Below are 22490 nucleotides of genomic sequence, written 5' to 3'. Positions count from 1 at the left end.
TCTGTCGTCTACGTTTATACGCTCTCCTCAAAGATCATGTTTTAATTTTTTTTTTCCTTTGAGTCAATTTTTATAATTTAATTTTGTTAATTCATTTGGTAACATATTATATATTGTGGTAGTCTCTGTTGTTAGTTTTTGTGAGAGTTTTTTTTGTGTTCTTTTGGCTGTTCTGATGTCTGATTTTCTTCTAGTTTCGTAAGTGTGTATTTGTTTGTTAGTTTTTAAAGAAATGTTTGTTTTTATTAATTTATTTTTGATTTTATGTAGAAGTAATATATTATGATATATTATTAATTGTCTTATGTTTAGTTCTTTTGTTTTTTGGTATACTTCTTCTGTTAAAACACATCAATCTAATCTATAAAACACAAGTTAAAACACAATAATCTAAAACTAAAAATAAAAGAGTAACTTGCCTTTAAAAGTGACCAATGTTCAATATTAATTTTGTCTCACCCTGTATAACTTTTTGGATCAAGTTTTAATTTGGTTTAAAGTACAATAGTTAATTTAACTACATATTAGGCTATACCGGGTAAATTCCAATTTAGGTAGCTTTTATTGTAATTTAAAAATTGTTCTTTATTTCTAGGAAATGTCAAATATGTCAAAAACCTTATATTTTAGTCATATACTTCTCTTATAAAACTCACCTTTATTTTTATCCCAGAATCCGAAAATCAATTAATATATAGGGTGTTCCATTACAAAAAAACACAACTTTGATATGTAACTTTTTTTGAGGATACCCTGTAGAACTTTCTATATTTTTAAAAAGTGCTCTGAATTAAACTACATATGCTCACAAAATTTAATTTCAATACAAACTGTCGTTCTCCTTGGAGCCTCCGCGGGGTATGAGAGGCGCCAGCGCCACCCTGTACTTGTGATCATCATTAAACATAAATTGTCAACAGTTAATTTTTTAAGAAAATAAAACCTTCTGGATTTTTTTTATTTGCAATTGTCTATTATTTTTTTAAAGTTTAGTATCACACCATATATTCATATTGATTTAATTTAAATTACCTAAATTATATCTCATAAATTTTTATTTTACCCTGTAATATGGATATATTTAAGATTCTCAAGATAAGCCGGAATTTCAATTGTATGAAATTAAAACTTCAAATAACACTACAGAATTCTGTATTTTCCTTGAAATATACATATCTACTTTTTTATGGAGAATAGCCATAGATAGTAACAAAACAATTTTTTGCCCCAAATAACAAGAATGCCCAAGACTGAGTTATTTTAAAACTGCTGACAGTAGTTGTTGGATACAATTTTGAACTATTTTCGAAATTCTAAAACGGCCGGCCTATACATAGCAGTTGTTTTTTTTTGTCAAAAGTCTGTGCGTACACGTGTCTTCTGACAGTTTTGTTTTGTGTTAAAACAGGAGTAAGTTATTTTTAATATTACCGACGATCAAGGAAGTCAATTAACTGGGAATTTAACGAAAACATCGCTTTACTTAAGCAATTTATATTTGCATATACAGGGTGGCGCACCTCATTCGCCTCGGTTGATTATACGAAAACGAAAAGATGTAGAAACAAAACATTTTATGGGTATATGTGGGAAGGTAATTTGCATCATTTAAAATTATTTTGAAATGTACAGGGTGTGTCAGAACTAAGATCTATACCAAAGTTATATTTTTTCTTATAGAACGCCAGGTATTTTATTTCATTTTTGGATTCTTGGACATAAAATAAGGCATTTATTATAAGGGTTTAATATGTTTAAAAGCTTTCGTTTTTGAGATATTTAAATATGCGTGCCATAATAAAAAAGTTTGTCAACACCTTATACATTGCTTTTCAGAATTAATTCTTGTGCTGAGTTTCAGGCCAGAGAAATAAACTTTACTAAAAAACTGTATTGCTTCCTAAAATGTATACAGGGGTATCAAAAATTGCTGGTCTATTTTAACTATTTATTTTACATAAAAACTTCGTTATTTTAAATGCAACACTATGTATTTTTTTAGATAAGTCGAAGCAGATTTAAATGCTCTTTCAAACTATATTAGGGTTTCCTATACCTATCTAGCTCAGATTTTGAATAAAAAGCGATTTTTCAATAAAATTTTAATCAAGATGGCTGATGTAGCCATGGCAATTTTCTAGTGACACTTAGTAGTTATTTTCAAAATCGACATTAGTGTATGGACTTTATTTAAATTTATAACAGGTTATTTTTACTTAATTTACCTACAATAAGGTTAATAATTGAGTATTTATTATTTTATCAAGAAGAATGAAGCAATATCTGCAGGAATGGATATGTTACTAGTGATTTTATTTTGTGAGAACACTACTTGCTTGTTGGCCTGAAGGGTATATGCTGAAAGATATCCAAATAGAAATTTCCTTGACAAGAGTTTTTTTGAAATACTACATTTCCTATTTCGCAGAGCTGATAGTGTGGTATCTGAAAAACCTATTAGGCAGAAACCTGTAGTTGGAAGTGAAGAAAATGAATTTGCCTTAATTGGTTCTTTTATAGAAAATCCAATATATCTACAAGTCATCGTAATATAAATCAAAGAACTACTTCTTTATTTTTCTTGATAAAATAATAAATACTTACTTATTAAACTATTGTAGGTAAATTAAATACATTTAATAAGAAGTAAACTGGTTATAAATTTACATAAAGTCCATCAAGTAATGTCGATTTTGAAAATAGTTACTAATTGTCACTAGCAAATTGCCATGGCGACACCAGCCATCTTGATGCCATTATATTGAAAAATCGTTTTTAAAAAAAAATCGTTTTTAAAAACCCTAATATAATTTGAAAGAGCATTTAGATCTGCTTCGACTTATTTAAAAAAAATACATAGTGTTGTATTTGAAATATCGAAGTTTTTATGTAAAATAAATATTTAAAATAGCCCAGCAATTTTTGATACCCCTGTATACATTTAAGAAAGCAATAACATTTTTAGTAAAGTTTCTTTCTCTGGCTTCAAAGTTAGCACTAGCGATGGGAACTATCGAATGAATTAGACTATCGAATGGTTACTGAATGAATGATTTCAACTATCGAATGGTTTTATTCGAATAAAATAATTCATTCATTTGTATACTAAAGCATATGTGACAACCTCGCCGTGCAACTAAATGGTTATCGTTGAGCCATGACTATCGAATGCTTTTGATAAATGAAATTTAGTATTCGTTTGATTTTTGTGTGCGTCAGTGCATTATTAGTTCTTCCAAATTTGTATAACTTCACCTTATAAATACTGTGCCAATTTTGGGTTTATTAAAATATTTAAAATACTGAAATAGTAGTTTTTTTTAATTGACGATTGTGTGCGTGTGTCAGTGCAGGTGTCAAAATTTTTCCGAAAATTTGTGTGATTTTCCGTAGTCCGATCTTTCAATTATTTTATTTTATATGGGATATATGGTCTATTTTTTAATGGGAAATTTTGAGAAGTAGCAATTTTTAAGAGAGATGAGATGAACTTAGAATTAGTTTTAAAAATACATATTTGTATTTTAGATGTTTTAATAATATGAATTAGTTGAATTTAATAATCATATTTAAGTAATGTGGTTAAGTAAATGGGGGTTATCGAACTCAAACTATGGGGTGAGAAAATTAAATTGAAAGTTTTACACGTGCCAATTTAAAAAAAGTTAACGATGTTTGTATTTTGTTTATGCTAATTCTCTTAGGTGTAGTTTTTTGCGAAGAAATATTTCATTTATTTTTTAAAGTAAATGCCAGTAAAAGTAAATATTATTTTTAAATAGTAATATAAAGTACCTAATATAAATAATTTTGATTTCTAATTTTTTATTTATATTTTCCTTCCATTACACTGCATGCTTATTATTTTAAAGTTTGTTGTTAATATAACAAATTAATTCTGTAATTATTATTATTTAATAAACCAACGTTGCCACACAAAAAATTTAAAGACTATATTATTTTTAAATAGGATCTAATATAAATAATTTTGACATCTAATTTGTTGTTTATATTTTGCTACTAGGTATAACAAATTATTACTGTTATTATTATTTTTATTAAACCAGTCTTTGCTTAAAAATATTAAAAATAATTTTCCTACATCCAAAATAACAAGTATTATTGCAGTGTAACAACAGAATATTAATAAAAAAAATGCAAATATATAGACATACTATCCCTAACTAACTAAAGCCAAACAATAATATTCTTTGCTAATATCAACTAATAGCAATATATGGCAACAGCGCCCTTCATAATGTATTTTCTGTGTAAATACTAGCACCTCAATAAAAAAAATAATGTGTCCTTATCTTTATACGACTCCGCAAAATCAAAGATGCCGGCTTCTTTCATAGCATTGCCACCGACCGCTGTCGGGTCTCTCGGAAAGAAACCTACGTCGCCGGGCGACAACTAAAATCCAGTTAATATTTTATTATAATCGATCCTGACGAATAAATCAATTTCATAAATGAATGAATTTTATAAATGAATGGTTTTTGCTGCCGAATTACTAGAATACAATATTTCAAGGCAGATGACGCATCTATTCGATAATTTTTATTCGAATAGTTTTCAACGAATGTTTTTTTACTAGCTATCGAATTATTCGAATGAATTGCAACTATCGAATGTTTCGATAGTATTCATTCGATAGTTCCCACTACTAGTTAGCACAAGAATTAACTCTGAAAAGTAATGTACAGGGTGTTGACATTTTTTTTTATTATAGCATGCATATTTAAATATCTTTAAATACCTCAAAAACCAAAGCATTTAAACATAATAAACCCTTATAATAAATGCCTCATTTTATGCCCAAGAATCCAAAAATTAAATAAAATACAAGGTGTTCCATAAGAAAAAATATAACTTTGATATGAATCTTAGTTCTGACACACCCTGTACATTTGAAAATAATTTTAAATTATGCATATTGCCTCTCTGCATATACCCATAAAAAAATTTGTTTCTACATCTTTCCGTTTTCGTATAATCAACCGAGGCGAATGAGGTGCGTCACCCTGTATATGCTAAAAATATAAATCTATATTAGACAATAATTATTTATACAGGGTGTCCCAGGCTGAGCGTGCATTAGAAGTTTCTAGAGAACCACAATATCTAGATCGGATTTTTTTGCACATCATTGTTTTACTACGAGATCCATCGATTAAAAATATTTTCAACATGGCCGCACTTCCGGAAATCCGGAAGTTGACAACAACTTTCTTATTTTGAATGGGTGAACCCATTTTTTATTACATACATTCTCTGTAAAATTCATTAACATTAATCGTTTTTGAGAGAACATGTGGCCATTTTTATATTAATTTATCAGAAGTACTCCTAATAATATTATTTTTTACAGGGTGTCCCAGGCTGAGCGTGCATTAGAAGTTTCTAGAGAACCACAATATCTACATTCGAGATTTTTTGCATATCATGTTCTACAACGAAATCTATCGATTAAAAATATTTTCAATAATGGCGGCACTTCCGAAAATACCGGAAGTTGACAGCATCTTTCTTATTTTAAATGGGTGCCCCCGTTTTTTATTATGTACTTAAGTTCTCTGTAAAATTTTATGAATTTTGATATTAAACACTAAAATTTTTGAAGGAAAAAATCTGCCTATCAAAAATATGCGGCTAGCCTATACGTCAAATTTAGTGATTACCACAGCCACTGTGCCATTAAGAGAAAACATGTGGCTATCTATTTCGAAAATTAAATTGTTCGAATGTCATGTAATAATGGCCGCAGCTGTCATAGAATTGAGCGATTAAAAAATTATCATAAATCATTTTTTTCAAATGGAAACCCACTTTTTTTATTTCACTAGTGAAAAGGTTTTTCAATTCGTTACTTTTTAACTATACATGTTCCTATACCTAAAATAAATAGTTTTTGGGTTATTTAAGATTTAGTTTTAAGTCGTATATTTTTCTTGATTTTAACCAGTAGCCTATGACTCTAAACGTCAAGTGATGTAAAACACTAGATCTGGCCATGTCATATTGCGACGCTTTGTTCAAAAAGCAGCATCATTTTCGAGCCACCTTCGCGCTGTTTTTTTTATCATACGGAATACTAATAACGTAGAGTTGCCAATGTATGATAGTGTTTGATGCGTTGCGCAATTGTTTGTGAGTTTCAAGAATGTTTGAATTCTTTTGTGCAACAGGACTGTTTGCGCAACGCGTTGTGTAGTGTATGTGTGTGTTGCGCTTAGTTGTGCAATATTTTAGTTCCAAATTCTCTGTTTTCTTTTTCGTTTTTGGTATCATCGACATCATCTAGGGTATATACGATAATAATTGACGCAATGGCAATTGAGGACATGCACACATGCATCTCAAACAATGCACAACTTTTAATAAAAAGTTTGATCAAAATTTTACTAAGTGCATGGGTGATGCAGTTGTACAACGGAACGTTGCGCATCGCTTTGTTGTGCAACTAGTTTGATAGTGTATGGACCGCTGAATCAGTTGTGCAACGCAGCGTTGCGCATCGCTTTGTTGCGCAATTTGTTTGATAATGTATGGGCCGCTTTAGATATCATACTAAAGGAGCGAAAATATATATAGTATATCATAATAAATATAAAATCAAGAAAAATTTACGTTTTAAAATTCAATCTTAAATAACTTAAAAACGATTTATTTTAGGTATAGGAACATGTATAGGTAAAAAGTAACAAATTAAAAAGCCGTTTCATTAGTGGACTGAAAAAAGTGGGTTTCCATTTGAAAGAAATTATTTATGATAATTTTTTAATCGCTCAATTCCATGACAGCTACCGCCATTATTATATGGCACTTGAACAATCTAATTTTTGAAATAGATAGCCACATGTCTTCTCTTTATGTCACAGTGGCTGTGGTAATCAATAAATTTGACTTTTAGGCTATACAAATTTTCTTGACAGGTAGTTTTTTTCGTCCAAAAATTTTAAATAATTTTTTTCTCAAAAACGGTTAACGTTAGATATAGGGTGTTTAACATCAATATTCATAGAATTTTACAGAGAATTTAAGTATGTAATAAAAAATGGGGGCACCCATTTAAAATAAGAAAGTTGCTGTCAACTTCCGGTATTTCCGGAAGTGCCGCCATATTGAAAATATTTTTAATCGATAGATCTCATTGTAGAAGAATGATGTGCGAAAAATCTCGGATCTAGATATTGTGGTTCTCTAGAAACTTCTAATGCACGCTCAGCCTGGGACACCCTGTATACTTTTCTACCGAGCGCTGTTGTTCCCTTAAGGTGTATTTTTTTGGGCAATATACATGGAGTAGATGATGTGAACAAATGAGGTGATTTTTTAAAGATAAATTTTTAAAAATCCTGCTAAATTATTTAATTATACAGGGTGTTTTAAAAAACATATACCATCTTTTGTGAGGAAATTCCTGACGTAAAATAAGATTTACTTTTCATAACAATATTAGGTCCGATTCTGCTTGGTTTCGTATCTGTAGGAGTTAATTAAAATTCTACGCCTAACTTTCTAAAATATAAAATAATTTTTCTTCGTTTTTTTAAATGGAACACATTAAAAAATTAACATTTTCTGTATTTAGAGTATTTCAAAATTTTAAACGGTTTTGCAAATATTTGCGGTTTTATATTTCATATGACATTTTCCACAGTAAATTTTTATCAAAGCCACCCTAGGATTTTTCTCTCAACATGCGGTTTTCGTTGACTTTTTAAGCTTTTTCTACTCTTTACTATCAGCTATAATTACATATACTATTGCATTTAATTTTTTTGAAAAAACGCGCAATGTTTGTTAAATTGTAAGACAACGCCCCCTAGCGTCTACGTTCAAAAGTTAATTATTATTGTTTATATGGTACAATATAGAGTAAGAAACGCTCTTTTAAACGAGCCCCCGCTTGTTGGATTCCGATCATCCAGTCCAGAGTTATTAATATTCAAATGAAAACAGATCTAACCCTCCCCCACCACTTTATTTTGATAGATAGGGGAAAATGGCTCTAACAAAAAATATTCAAAATTTACTGGAGATTGTGAAACTGTTACTTATAATACACCTTATCTAGGCAAAATTTTGTAAAAACTCCGTTTTTTTTATTTTTTGTTGCAGTTGCGCCCCCTAGCGGTCGTTCTACAAACTTGAAAATAATTTCCAGCAATTTTTCATAGCCTTTTTAGTTATAAATATTTTTTTCCGCAGCCGCTACGGCTAATACTTTCCGAGATACAGCCGAGAGCTTTTCTTAGTGGGACACCCTGTACATAAACAAAATTATCAAGTTTTTTATACTAGGAGCTACAGATGCCCAACGCACTATTGCCGGGCCCTCTATAAAAGAATTATTTTTTTTATTTACAACCACATAATATGTACTACTGACATTACTGACTTTTAAAAAAATTGAAAGTGTCAAATTGTCTACATTTCTTCCCTCTTCCATATTTCCCCCACCGCATTGCCCTCATCCATTTCCCTCACTCATTTCTTCGGTTTTTAAAAAATCTCTAATTTTTAATATCTTTTCGTAACTATATAAATTCTTTCACAATTCCTATCCAACTTGTGTTAGTTATCATAAATGATCTGCTATTATAAGTTTTTGTATCGGGAATTTCTATACAAATTTTGTTTTCTAAAATATCAATATGCGTAGTTTTCATGTTCAGTAGCTCATCACTTCGACCTGCCCCAGACACACCTACTATAAGCGCAACCTAAAACAATTAAATAAAATATTTAAAAACAGAAAAAGGAAACATTTAAAAAAATCCTTACTTTAATAGGAAGGAATTCTTGAGGTGCATTCGTGAGAAAATCCTCCAAGTTTTGCCTGGTAAAAATGCTAGACTTCTTGTAGGCCAGGGCAGTTAGGTGAAATAATGGCCTTTAGGAGAAGTTCTTGCAATCAAGCTAATATTTTCACAGATGATAGTACCCATCAATAGTACTCTGTAAAAAAAGTTACACCTTCTGGAGGCTTGCTTTTTCCGCCATGTTGAATTAAAGATGGCCGACACAATATTTTTTTAAATACTGAAACTTACTGTAGCATTTTTATTTTCCAAATGCTACTTTGTTTTATTACAAACGGTGTTTTATTATTGTATCGATATTTTTACATTTCTACAACGCTTAAATTTCGGAACGCTCTCTATCGAAAATATTGGATCGCACCCTGGTGTATCGACAAGACGGGAAACGTCAAAATCGCCACCTCGGATTTGGCCGTTACCGAAGTCACTGCCATTTTGAGAATTAAATTTATTTGGCTGGTATTTTTCACAATATGGGGAAAATATTGTGATTTTGTTATCCTATAGATGGTTGAAGGTCCCATATGGCTTTTGATTATTGAGATTTTAGCGGATCTATAGTTTTGGTAAGATTTTCTTTGACATTCCATTCGGTAGAAAAAACCTTCACATGCCTTTCTTTTAGATTCCAGTTTTTTTGATGAGAAGTGTCCAGCCCTTATTTGAGAAGAAATGTTAAATAATTATTGATTGTGTGCCTTCACAATTTTCTACGTATTTTTCTCAGCATTTTTCCACGTATCTTTCTTCAAGTATTTCTAGACATTTTTCTAGACGTTTTTCTGCAAGTTGTTCTGCATATTTTTCTAGAAGTTTGTGCCAAGTTTTTCCACAAGTTTTCTTACGTGTTCAGTCACCGAAGTAATCAGTAGCAGCCTGTTTGGTTAGATTTCAGCCCTGCACCCCTCTGAGAAGAAGTTGGATGCTGTGATGTTTTTTTACCATTAAGAAGATCCTTTTTTTTGGTATAATTTGGTATACAAGGCCAGTATATTTTTTTATAGTAAACTAAAATGTTATTAATTTGATTTTAAATAATCATTAGTGTGTTAAGAAATTAACTATTCTTAACATTTTACATTTAACTGGTTAAGTACTTGCCTTCAGCATTACTTTAACCACAGAATATCTAGCTACGCAACAGAAAAATACTCGAAATGAAAGAGCTAAAATTGCACAAATAGAATACTAGATGGCGCGACAATATCATAATCAGAATATAATTAGAAATTTTGAACTTTCGGTTTTGGATCGACGGCTCGTCGACGGCCTTATAGCTCGGCTAAATATGCACAGTTGCCAGATTCAAAAAGACTTGAATTGGCATCCCATTCTTTTTATTGTGTATAATGCAGTATGTGTTTCTTTCTATTCTTCTTTTCTTGTCAGATACACTTATATTAATTATTCCTTTGGCTATTAAAATAGTTTTAAGTATATTATTACAAAACATATACATTTTTAATATACACTACCTTATAATGTTAACTAAGAAAATACCTTTAATTACCTTTAAAATTAATAATATACAGGGCGATTGATAGTGATATTTATTAATGCTGGAACGTTAGTAATGAAATATAAGTTTAATAATAATGGAAATAATTTATTAAAATGCAGTACAAAAAGTGTTAACTCACTAAAATATACTATAATAACAAATTTCTTCCGTTTGCCACGTTATTTATATAGATCTAGGTAGATTTTAAAAAGTGACACAGGTACAATTAATAATATATTAGTTCGGCATAAAAGTTGCTGTCACGACATCGAACAATAAATTAAAATTCGTAAAATAAATTAAAATTATTAATTAAAGAAATCTTTATAAAGAAACGCAAGTATACCAAATTTGGGCCCAATCGAACTCCAGGAAATTATATCATAATAGTGTACTATATTATGGTACCACTTGATATGCTTTAAGGTACCATAATATTGCAATGTCACAGAAGATCCGTAATATACCAAATTTAAGAACAATCGAACGCCATGAAATGGTATCGTAATATGGTACTATATTAAGGTACCACTTTATATACATCATAGTACAATCATATTACAATGTAACCGAAGATACGTAGTATACCAAGTTTAAGCCCAATCGAACGCCATGTACGTAATATAGTACTATATTATGGTACCAGTTGATATGCTTCATGGTACCATAATAATGCAATGTCATCAAAAATACGCAAGTATATATCAAATATGAGCTCAATCGAACGCCAGGAAATGGTATTGAAATATGGTACTATATTCAGGTACCACTTTATATGCATCATAGTACCATCATATTACAATGTAGCCGAAGATACGTAGTATAACAAGTTTAAGTCCAATCGAACGCCAGGAAATGGTATCGTAATATGGTACTATCTTATGGTACCTCTTATTATGCTCCATGGTACCATAATATTACAATATCACCCAAGATACGTTGTATCCCATATTTAAGCCCAATCGAACGCCATGTACATAATATGGTACTATATTATGGTACCAGATGATATGCATCATAGTACCATCATATTACAATATCACCGAAAATACGTAGTATACCAAGTTTAATCCCTATTGCCGATATGTACCTAATATTGCTATGTCATCAAATATGGTACTATAGAAGGTACCACTTTATATGCTCCATGGTACCATGATATTACAATGTCACTGAAGATATAGTATACCAAGTTTAAACCCAATCGAACGCCATGTATCGTAATATAGTACTATATTATGGTATCACTTGATATGCTTCTGAAAAAAACGGCGTCCAGTTGGAAGGAAAAGGACGATCGATGACATTTCCCATATAAATTTACATATAAAATGACAGTGATATTCATTTCATAGCTATCGCTAACGCCGTTTTTTACCGATTATACAATATGAACTTGGTATGAATACAATCGAACGTCAGGAAGTGGTATCATAATAGTAGAACAATACTTATTATGTTGTCGCCGAATTACAATGAAAATTCAGGATTCAATTATACAATCAAACGCCAGGAAGTGATTGTAATTTAGCTGATAAGATTTAATTCCAACTAACATGGCAAACTGAAAAAAACAGCTCTGATCTATTTTAATATGTTTAAATGATGTAGCAAATTTGAAGGTAGGCTTTATCAGGAAGTATTACGATATGAATTACACAATGGCAACACTGCACAAAATTCTTTTAAATTTTGTTTGTAGAAAACTGTTTTCTTTTAAATTTATTGCCCTCTATTATGTAGTAGCGAAACTACCACATCAAAATATCTGATTTGGAGACAGACTTTTAAAGCCTGTCTCCTTTTGCTACCTACAATTTTATACATGTAACGAGGCTTCTGTTGCGTAGCTAGATATTCTGTGCTTTAACCCTTAATTTATAAAATTTAACGTTCTGTTACATTTTATTATTTTTTTTAACACTTTAAGTATTTGCCTTCAGCATTGCTTAAATTTTACTTGTATTTGATTATTAAAATAATCATGTTATATTGATTGATTATTCATATTTAACATCTATTTATTTTAACCTTTTATATCATTACGATCTTTGACCTGTAAGGTACAGATTTTAGTCTTTGGGTACAGATTTTAGTCTTTTTCCCCTTAACTATATATAAACAAAAAGGTTCATGAATCTTCGTAATAAGTCAATTGAAATTTAGATATTTAATATTCGAATAAAACCAAGACCGTCTCTATAAGTATTCTTTTTATATTATAATTGTTTGAATAATATCTGAAAAGACATAATTTGATTTTAAACAAGTTTTAAGATAGAGTTTCTTAAACATATTTCTTGTATATTAATGTACATAACTGCTTTGCCGACTAGGTACCGAATATTTCTAACAAGTAATAAATCTTATTTTTTTTGGGTGTTTGAATTGTTTCATTGGTTGATCCAGTCTTTCAAAATATTTAATAGCTATACTAATTTTAGTTTCTATTCAATTAATACACTTGTACAAATTTTCTTATTTCAGTTTGTACTATCCTTTGTAAGTATTAGCTTAGCATCTTTTTGAAATAAGTGGCGCCCTTTGGTATGCAGTGTAAGGTATAGGTGGGCATCATATTTTTAGCCAAGTGCAGAAGCAAAAGCTTATTCCCACCGCCTCCGATATAAGAGTAGCCGTTCGCAATATTTTGATTTAAATTTTCAATAAAAGGAAAGTTTATGTCATATTTCTTATTTTTTAACCAATTTACCTCAAACAAACTCCATAATAAGGAGGAAGAGAAGCTATTTTTATAACAAAGTTTGTCAAAATGTCGTATACAGGGCGAGAAAAAAAAATAAAAACCGAATTTTTAATTTTCGGGAATTTTTTAAAATACATGATAATGCAAAAAAATGATAAAAATGCTATTAATATTCATATTTTAACGCACTTTAGACGTTTCAGGTGAAAAAAGTACAAAAAATTTAAAAATTCAAAAATCGATTTTTTTCAAAGGGATATTCTCAGGAAGTCGACAATTGAAAACTTTTATTCGAAATATCTCAAAAACTATTCGTTTTAGATGGGTTCAAACCAAACCAAACCACCTATGCTCTATCCAACAATGTATAACTCATTACAGACAAATGAAGGATATGGGAGATATTTTAAAAAAGGGCAAAAAAGGAAAATTTCCAAAAAAAATTGAGGCCAAAATTGAACGTTGAGAACACAAGGTTTGGGATCTAATTTTGATTTGACAAATCTTCCTCCCACAGAAGACTCCAGTAATCAACACGTTTTTAGTGTATATTTACAGGTACAAGGAGAGGAAACGAGTTAGATCCACTTGAGTGGGGGTGGTTTGCCAGTGGCAATGAGCTTTTCCCAGTGACTTACACCAAACCTCCAGGGCCCGAACACCTATAATGGCAACTTTTTTTTGCAAATGCAAAGATCTTTGCACAGCAAACTGTGTTTGTGCTTCTTATAATCGGAAATGCAGCATTTTGTGTAAAAAATGCAATCAAGCCTGTCTAAATACACACAGAGTCGAAAAATGAAGAAAAGCAAGTCGATTTCTTTTATTATTTTTCCTTTTTTTTATTTTTGACAGAAAAACAACCTGTCAAAATAGTTTTGTATTTTTATTTCATTCTTTAGGCCAAAACAAAGGTAATGATTTTTACTTGACGAAAATCGGTTAATAAATAAGAAAGTTACGATTTTTTAAAGAATAGAATCAGACGCGCCATCTTTAATTCAACATGGCGGAGGAAGCAAGCACTCTAGGAGGTGTAACTTTTTTTTACAGAGTACTGCTAATGAGTACTATCATCTGTGAAAAAATCAGGTTGGTTGCAAAAACTTCCCCTATTTTTGCTAACTGCCCTGGCGTATTGGCTTAAAACCTACATTCTGGCGTTTTAAAAAAGCGACGAGTTTGTGATATTTTGATATGTCAGTCTTTTTTCCCTTAATTCTAGCATTGTCCGTATCATGCTGTACGTAGCCCAAAGAGTAGATGGCTTTTTCTGCCTTGCCATGTCACTAAAATATGCCATCAAGATGGCTCCGAAGCAATATTCTTAGCATTTCTTTCGGCACACCATTTTTCGTATACTTTCAATGCTATTTCATATCGCCCCCTACTTTTCTCTGGAAGTAAACTGGCTTCTGCTCTTTTTGCAGCTTCTGTAAGTTCGGTGGAGTACCAATATTAAAGTAGTCTTCATTATCAGAACTTTCCGACACCATTCTGGCTTTCTATGTTACATATTCAATTCAATTCAATTAAAAAAATACTTTATTGTTAAAAAATATATAAATTTTTGTTAACAATGCATAATATTCCTAAATCTAAACCTAAAACATTTATTGCCAGCAATTCCAACATCAAAAAACAGTTTCATGAAAAGTAAACAAATGCGTGCAAATATAAAAACAAAAAAGAAAAAATTTGCGTAAATATAAGATTGAACAATCAGCAAAATAGGTTTAAACAACTAAGTAAAATAACATACAATATACAGAACAAATATAAGATAAAAAAAATTCTAAATTCTACACACTAATATCAAGGGTGTCCCGGTAGAATTCGTCAACTCTGTAAAATGCCCTACTCAAAAGTTCTTTTTTCAGTGGCCTCCGGAAGGTTTTTATGGAATTAACCAATCTTAAAGCAACCGGCAGATGATTAAAGACCTTTCGGCCCTCATATATTATAGATCTTTCGACCAAGGTGCTATTTGGAAGTGGCAAGGGCAGATTCAGGGTTTGGCGGGTAACAATATTGGGTACCGGAACAGACATTTAACGGTGAGGATTTTTTTCCCGAGCACATGACACACTGATATCTACCCTCAAGATATGATCTAAACCAGGCAAGAGCACGTCCACCATACCTCTCGAGCTTCAGTAAGAGAATTTCGTGATCCACGCAATCAAAAGCCTTGCATAGATCATAGAACACAGCCGCCATTACTCCCCCCTGAATCAGCCCAACATAGACTTCCTCAAGGAAACTGCAGACAGCATCGTGTGTGCTCTTGGCCTCCCGGAACCCAAACTGCTTATCAGTAATAATGTTAAGAGATTGTAGATAGTTACACATCCTATTTTTTACTAACTTTTCAATGACCTTGGCCAAAGTGGGAAGCAAAGAAATTGGGCGAAAGTTAGAAGGCTCCTTAGTATCGCCTCTCTTGAAGAGAGGAACCACTGTTGAAGATTTTAGGCAGGAAGGAAAAACTCCTTGCTGCCAGGACTCGTTTATGCAGTTGGATAAGGCTTCTAAGGCTTTATCCGGTAGCTTTAACAGTACTTCAGCAGATATGTCTTCATCTCCACTGAATTTCTTATTTTTTATTTCAGCAATAACTTTTTTTATTTCGAACTTATCTGTATTAAAAAAACAAAATGAATTTTGATAATTAAAATTACTTAGGTAAGAGAGAGGGTCAGACTTAGAGAATAAATTCTTGGTCAGGTAACCCGCCATGTTGCAGTAAAACTAATTAAGGTGATCAGGGTCTATCTCAGACTTGACATTAGGTGATTTTTTGCGAAAATCATTAATTATAGCCAAACATTCTTTTTGTTTGTTTTTGGCTTTGTTAAGTCTATTTTTATAGTACATATTTTTAGCAGCCTTGATAAGTTTTCTATACAAACTATGATACTTATTAACAAAGGTTATGAATTTAGGGCCATTACTATATTTTTTTAGATAGTTTAAAGATCGAAGGTTAGTAGCTGAAATCCTTAGACCTTTAGCACGTCAACGATTGCATTCTTTATTTTTTTTCTTCTTAATCAAGCGCACGGGAAAAGCCCGCCCAAGTACCATTTTCACGACTTGCGACCACATGTTTACTAAATACAACGTTGGATTAGTTACAAAAAATAGTTAGCTCCCTACCTTAGGTATTAAAATAAATTTAAACGTTTTTATAACGTTGTGCCGACGTTGGACTAGTACTACAGCAAAGTAGAAGCTTCTGCGACGTCGAATAAACGTTGTCTTGCAACCTTTTTTGCTTAAGTGATCTTTAGGTGATTCGGACAACGTAGTTACAACGTTGGACAATATAGAGTTTTCCGACGTCAGTTTCAGGACCTATTCCAACGTTATGCAAACGTCGTCTGTTTTACTAATTCCAACGTTGTTTAGATTTCCTTATTCTTACGTTGGTAGGACGTCGAGTCACTACCTTTTTGCAACTGTGTTGAACCATAACCTTAAATCTTAAATTTTCACTTCATTGTTCTGTTCAGTCAGACAGTTCAGTGCTGTTTTTGTTTTTATAAAAAAAACTTAATTAAAATGGGACATAAGAAAGGTACATATAAAACTATATTTAAATATACATCGACATATATTACCGATAGTTTATCCACTCTCTCGTTTATTTAGATTATAGAGGGCGGCACAAACTAGACTCTAGGATGACTAAATTAGGCAATCTTGCGACTAGTATACTACCTGTTAAGGCCGAACTGCGACTTTATTAGTCCAGTTTGCGACTACTCGAACTACTCCATCTTAATCTTCAAAACAACAAAGTGAAAGCCGCCATGTTGTTAAATAAGAAAATGTTTCGTTCCTAAAATAGCAATTCCTGCTTTTTGAATACATTAACCTGAAATATTTGACCCTAAAAAACACGCGGAAACAATTTTTTCGACTGCGAATAAATTATTCTCATTTTACTAAAAAAAAAATCAATTTTTTTTTTAAAACTTCTTTAATTTTAAGGCCCGTTAGTATTTTTCAAAGTAGACACAATACATTTATCAATAAAGTTGTTTGCGTTTAACTTTTTTGCCTTGGGTAACGAGTTACAGAGTCGGTTAAAGTGTTTCAATAATTATGATCTTCAAACATCCTCCACACTTAAATACTTTTGTTTTGTTTTCCTTCATTGCCATCTGACATATGTCTCTAACTAAATCATAAAAATAATATTTTTACTATAATTATCCCAATTTAGGATAAAACGCGACTTAGACGCCATATTAGTTTTGTATTTCTGTGAATTAGGATTTTAAACAACTTTGCAGTTTATACTAAATTAGGCTTCTAGCCAACGTCGGTATCCAACGTCGTTTCGACCCAAAAATTATTCTCCAAACTAGTGCAGACTAGGGTTGGCACGAGGCTGTGCCGACGTTGCGCCCCGACGTTTGGTCGCGTGACACAACGTTGTCCCGACGTCCAAATGCTGCTTGGGCGGTCAAATATAAGGGACACATACATTCGAAAAAGCGAACGAGAAATTCAAAACTGTCACTTAGTTGTTCGTTTGGCTGTTGAAGGTTTGCGCCATAACAACCACTGGTACCGGTAACTATAGATATGGAAATGCCAAAACAGAAAACGACAAATTTTCCCATATTCATTTTTTTTCAAAACAAATTATGTCTCTATTTTTTAATTAATTATGTGGTTGTAAATAAAATAGTATACAAACCTTGGAGGAAAGTTTTCATTATTGTCTGGAGATTTAGTTAATCTCTCGACAGTAATGAAACACTTCCCTCCGCGGTATGTAATATACTATTAATACTTGTCTACTTTTTTTAGATCGGCCTAATCAGAAACATGAATGGATGCTTTCCTTGTTGTACAGGCGAGCATACTATCGAAATCGTTAATTTCGACCAGAAAATCACAATCCAGCCACCTCACCAAGAAAGAGTCCCAGAATGGAAAGAAAGGTCATTTAACAAGATCGTAGTCGTTATGCCATCAGTCATGTCCAGAGGCTATCCAGCGAACTCTGATTCGCCTGTCACGTTCGACCCAAAATACTGGAATCCGTTTAAACACCAGCCCGCCATTGTGGAGGCTCCCAGGCTATCTTCGATGAACTTAGATGGTCAGCCAGTGGCAAGCTCGGATCCGGGTCCGGCGAGGGGCGTGGCCGAATATCTGGCACTGATGAATATGACCGTGGCTAATCAAAATTATGTTCGTAGAGGGCCTGGCGAAGGGATGCCTCCAGATAACGTTCAGCCATTGCCGGAAGATCAAGCTTCCGGGTCTGGGGTAAGTTCTCGGGGCCCTGAGCACGGCAAAACAGTTCCTTCCGGTTCTAAAGTGAGTGGCTCGGGTCGGGGGCCTCACAACTTGGAAGATCAAGCTTCCGGGTCTGGGGTAAGTTCTGGGGGCCCTGAGCACGGCAAAACAGTTCCTTCCGGTCCTAAAGTGAGTGGCACGGGTCGGAGGCCTCAGAACTTAGAATTGGTTAATCTAGCTAGGCAAGATCAGGGTTCCCAACAAACGAAAACTAGAGGCCATGATTGTGCAGAAACTAACGTTTAATTTTTTGTGTGTTACGTCAATCACTTTTCAACGGAAATAATACAGGGTGGCGCACCTCATTCGCCTCGGTTGATTATACGAAAACTAAAAGGTGTAGAAACAAAAAATTTTATGGGTATATGTAGAGAGGCAATGTGCATAAATTAAAATTATTTTCAAATGTACAGGGTGTGGTCAGAACTAAGGTCCATAACAAAGTTATATATTTTCGTATGGAACACCCGGTATTTTATTTCATTTTTGGATTCTTGGGCATAAAATAAGGCATTTATTCTAAGGGTTTAATATGTTTAAATGCTTTGGTTTTTGAGATACCGTATGATCGAATAAAAACGGCGTCAGCGAGGGCTATGAAATGAAGATCTCTGTCATTTTATATGTAAAATTATATGGGAAATGTCATCGATCGTCATTTCCAAGCCAACTGGACGCCATTTTTTTTTCGATCATACGGTATTTAAATAGGCATGCTATAATCAAACAGTTTGTCAAAAACTAATATCGGTGTCTGGAGCTCAATTTTTGTCAAAAACATGATGGTGAAAACCGCATATCGATATCTGTTACCGTTTCGGAGTTACGGGGTGTTTTTCAAAAATATGCATTTTTAACAAATGTTGCTGTAACTTTTTTGCTATGGAAAATTTTGTATTTTTATGAAAACATTTCCAAAGCACCCTTTTACGTAGAATTTAATGGTTTAAGTATAATTTTTTTAAAATTAATAATTTAAGAATTATCAACAGAAAATTTGATTTTTTATATGGGACACTCTGTATATTTTTAATTTATTGAAAAGAATTTAAAATTACCTTTCCAAAAGTATAACACACTTGATATTTTGCTCGATTCCTCTTCGAGATATAGAGTATATAAAAATTCGTGTGCTTTAAATAAGTAGGCTTTGAACGGCACCGGCTGTAATGCAAAAAAATTCTAGCTGTGAGCATCAGTTAAAACGAAAATAATATTTGCTATGAGAGATGCAGAATTTTATAACAATTTAAAATATATTTGACCAACGTCAACACATTTAAACTATATCTAATAACAATAAAAATAAATAGCAAACCAAGACATGAGATTTTGCTATAGGTGTTCGACATATCGACCGTCTTCTGTTATGGACAGACGGGGTAGTTTTTGAAAATTTCTCGCGGAATTCATTAACTCAGTGGGGGTTATATATAACCCTCTTATAACTGCTAAGTATTTTTAATTCTTGTCTAGATTATACGGAAGAATAAGGAACCTTTATTCTTCCGCAAATATATCCATAGGATTAGATCCATGGGCACTAAGTCAGGCGGCCTCTACGGCCAACGGCTGGGGTCTTGGTTAGCTATCCAATTATTCTTAAAATTGGCTGCAAAAATTTGCTGATAACTTCAGCGTTCAGAGGCGGTGCGTTGTTTTGCTGGAAAAATAGGTTTTCGAATTCCATTAAGGGCATATCGGGGTCCAAAGCCTAGTAGTTAAAAGTGACGAACTTATAAAAATTCTGTATTTCGAAGGGGATTATAACAAAATATCAAGTGTGCTATATTTTTGGAAAGGTAATTTTAATTTTTTTTGTTAGTTAAAAATATAGAGGGTGTCCCAAATAAAAAATCATTTTTTCTGTTTATAACTCTTAAATTATTAATTTTAAAAAAATATACTTAAACCATTAAATTCTACGTAAAAGGTGCTTTGGAAATGTTTTCATAGAAATACAAAATTTTCCATAGGAAAAAGTTACAGCGATTTGTTAAAAATGCACATTTTTGAAAAACACCCCGTAACTCCGAAACGGTAACAGATATTGATGTGCGGTTTTCACCATCATGTTTTTGATGAAAATTGAGCTCCAGACACCGATATTAGTTTTCGTCTATCTCCTATAGAAAAGGGCGTTTCCATTTAAAAGCGTCGAATTTGACCCACCCTGTACATTACTTTTCAGAGTTAATTCTTGTGCTGACTTTGAAGCCAGAGAAATCTCTCATCAATCATCACAAATTGCTCGTCTGTTTTAAATATTTATTTTACATAAAAACATCGTTATTTCAAATACAACTCTATGTATTTTTTTAAATAAGTCGAAGCAGATTTAAATGGCATTTCAAACTATATTAGGGTTTTCTATACCTATCTGGCTCAGATTTTGAATAAAAAGCAATTCTTCAATGAAATGGAAATCAAGTCGGCGGGTGTCGCCATGGCTATTTACTAGTGACATTTAGTAGCTATTTTCAAAATCGACATTAGTTTACGGACTTTATATAAATTTATAACAGTTTACTTCTATTTAATTTGCCTACAATTGTTTAATAAGCAAGTATTTATTATTTTATTAAGAAAAATAAAGAAGTTGATTTATATTATGATGACTTGTAGATATATTGGATTTTATATAAAAAAAAACAATTAACGCTAATTTATTTTCTTCACTTCCAACGACATGGTTCTGCCTAATCGGTTTTTCATATACTACACTATCAGCTCTGCGAAATAGGAAAAGTTCAAAGGAACGCTTGTCAAGAAAATTCCTATTTGGATATCTTTGAGCATAAAACTTTCTGGCCAACAAGCAATAGACCTACAAAATAAAATCACTAGGACATATCCATTCCATAGCTACTAATTGTCACTAGAAAATTGCCATGACGACACCAGCCATCTTGATTACAATTTTATTGAAAAATCGCTTTTTATTCAAAATCTGAGCCAGATAGGTTTATGAAACCCTAATACAGTTTTGAAAGAGCATTTAAAACTGCTTCGACTTATTTAAAAAAATACATACTGTTGCGTTTGAATTAACAAAGTTTTTATGTAAAATAAATATTTAAAATAGACCAGCATGCCTTTTGATGCCCCTGTATACATTTAAGGAAGCAATCATTTTTTTTAGGAAAGTTTATTTCTCTGGCTTGAAAGTCAGCACAGGAGTTAATTCTGAAAAGTAAATGTACAGGGTGTTAACAACTTTTTTATTATAGCATGCATATTTAAATATCTTTAAACATCTCAAAAACCAAAGCTTTTAAACATATTAAACCCTTATAATAAATGCCTTATTTTATGTCCAAGAATCCAAAAATGAAATAAAATACCTGGCGTTCTATAAGAAAAAATATAACTTTGGTATGGATCTTAGTTCTGACACACCCTGTATATTTAAAAATAATTTTAAATTATGCAAATTGCCTTCCCACATACACCCATTAAATATTTTATTTCTACATCTTTCCGTTTTCGTATAATCAACCGAGACAAATGAGGTGCGCCACCCTGTGTTTGTATTCTAAATTGATATTATTCCTTTTTGACAACGTAAGCTTTTCTAGCAAAATTTAATGTGTTATCGATAAATAATAGGTTATCATAAGTAGGTATATAAATAAACTAGAGTATAAAGCAATGCCTAAAATGCAATAGTAATATTATAGGTCAGCAGCATCTAATTGATTGTAATTTTCTGGTTTTGGACTTGGGACCCACACCAAATTTTATTAACTTATTTTTATACTGTGAAAAACAATTTCAATTTTCTTTTTTATCTGTGCATCCCCAACGCAACTTTTTTAAAATCTAAAATTAATTTTGTATTTATTTTTTTTGGATGACATTTTACCGAAAAATGTATACAGGGTGACGCGTCTCATACGCCGCGGAAGCTCTAAGGAGAACGGTAATTTATATCGAAATGAAATTTTGGCAGCATATGTGGGTTAACTGAAAGCATTTTATAAAAATATATAAAATTATACAGGGTGTCCCCAAAAAAAGTTACACAACAAAGTTGTGTTTTTTTAATGGAACACCCTATATATTAATTGATTTTCGGATTCTAGGAAAAAATAAAGGTGAGTTTTATTAAAGATGCATATACCTAAAATCT

General features: G+C 31.9%; 1 protein-coding gene across 1 annotated transcript in view; it reads left to right on the top strand.

The window, feature by feature from the left end:
• The window catches only part of LOC115881124, a 46616-nt gene extending 27792 nt beyond the window's left edge, over positions 1-18824 (top strand). Inside the window, exon 6 of the mRNA XM_030898506.1 lies at positions 17864-18824. Coding sequence (XP_030754366.1) covers positions 17864-17873 — 10 coding nt within the window. The 3' untranslated portion in view covers positions 17874-18824. The remainder of the gene's footprint in view (positions 1-17863) is intronic.
• Positions 18825-22490: the final 3666 nt, after the last annotated feature.

The sequence above is a fragment of the Sitophilus oryzae genome, unplaced genomic scaffold (genome assembly GCF_002938485.1).
Source record: "Sitophilus oryzae breed Bouriz unplaced genomic scaffold, Soryzae_2.0 scaffold_169_pilon_pilon, whole genome shotgun sequence".
Classification (NCBI taxonomy): domain Eukaryota; kingdom Metazoa; phylum Arthropoda; class Insecta; order Coleoptera; family Curculionidae; genus Sitophilus; species Sitophilus oryzae.
This window is presented reverse-complemented; position numbering and strand designations above follow the sequence as displayed.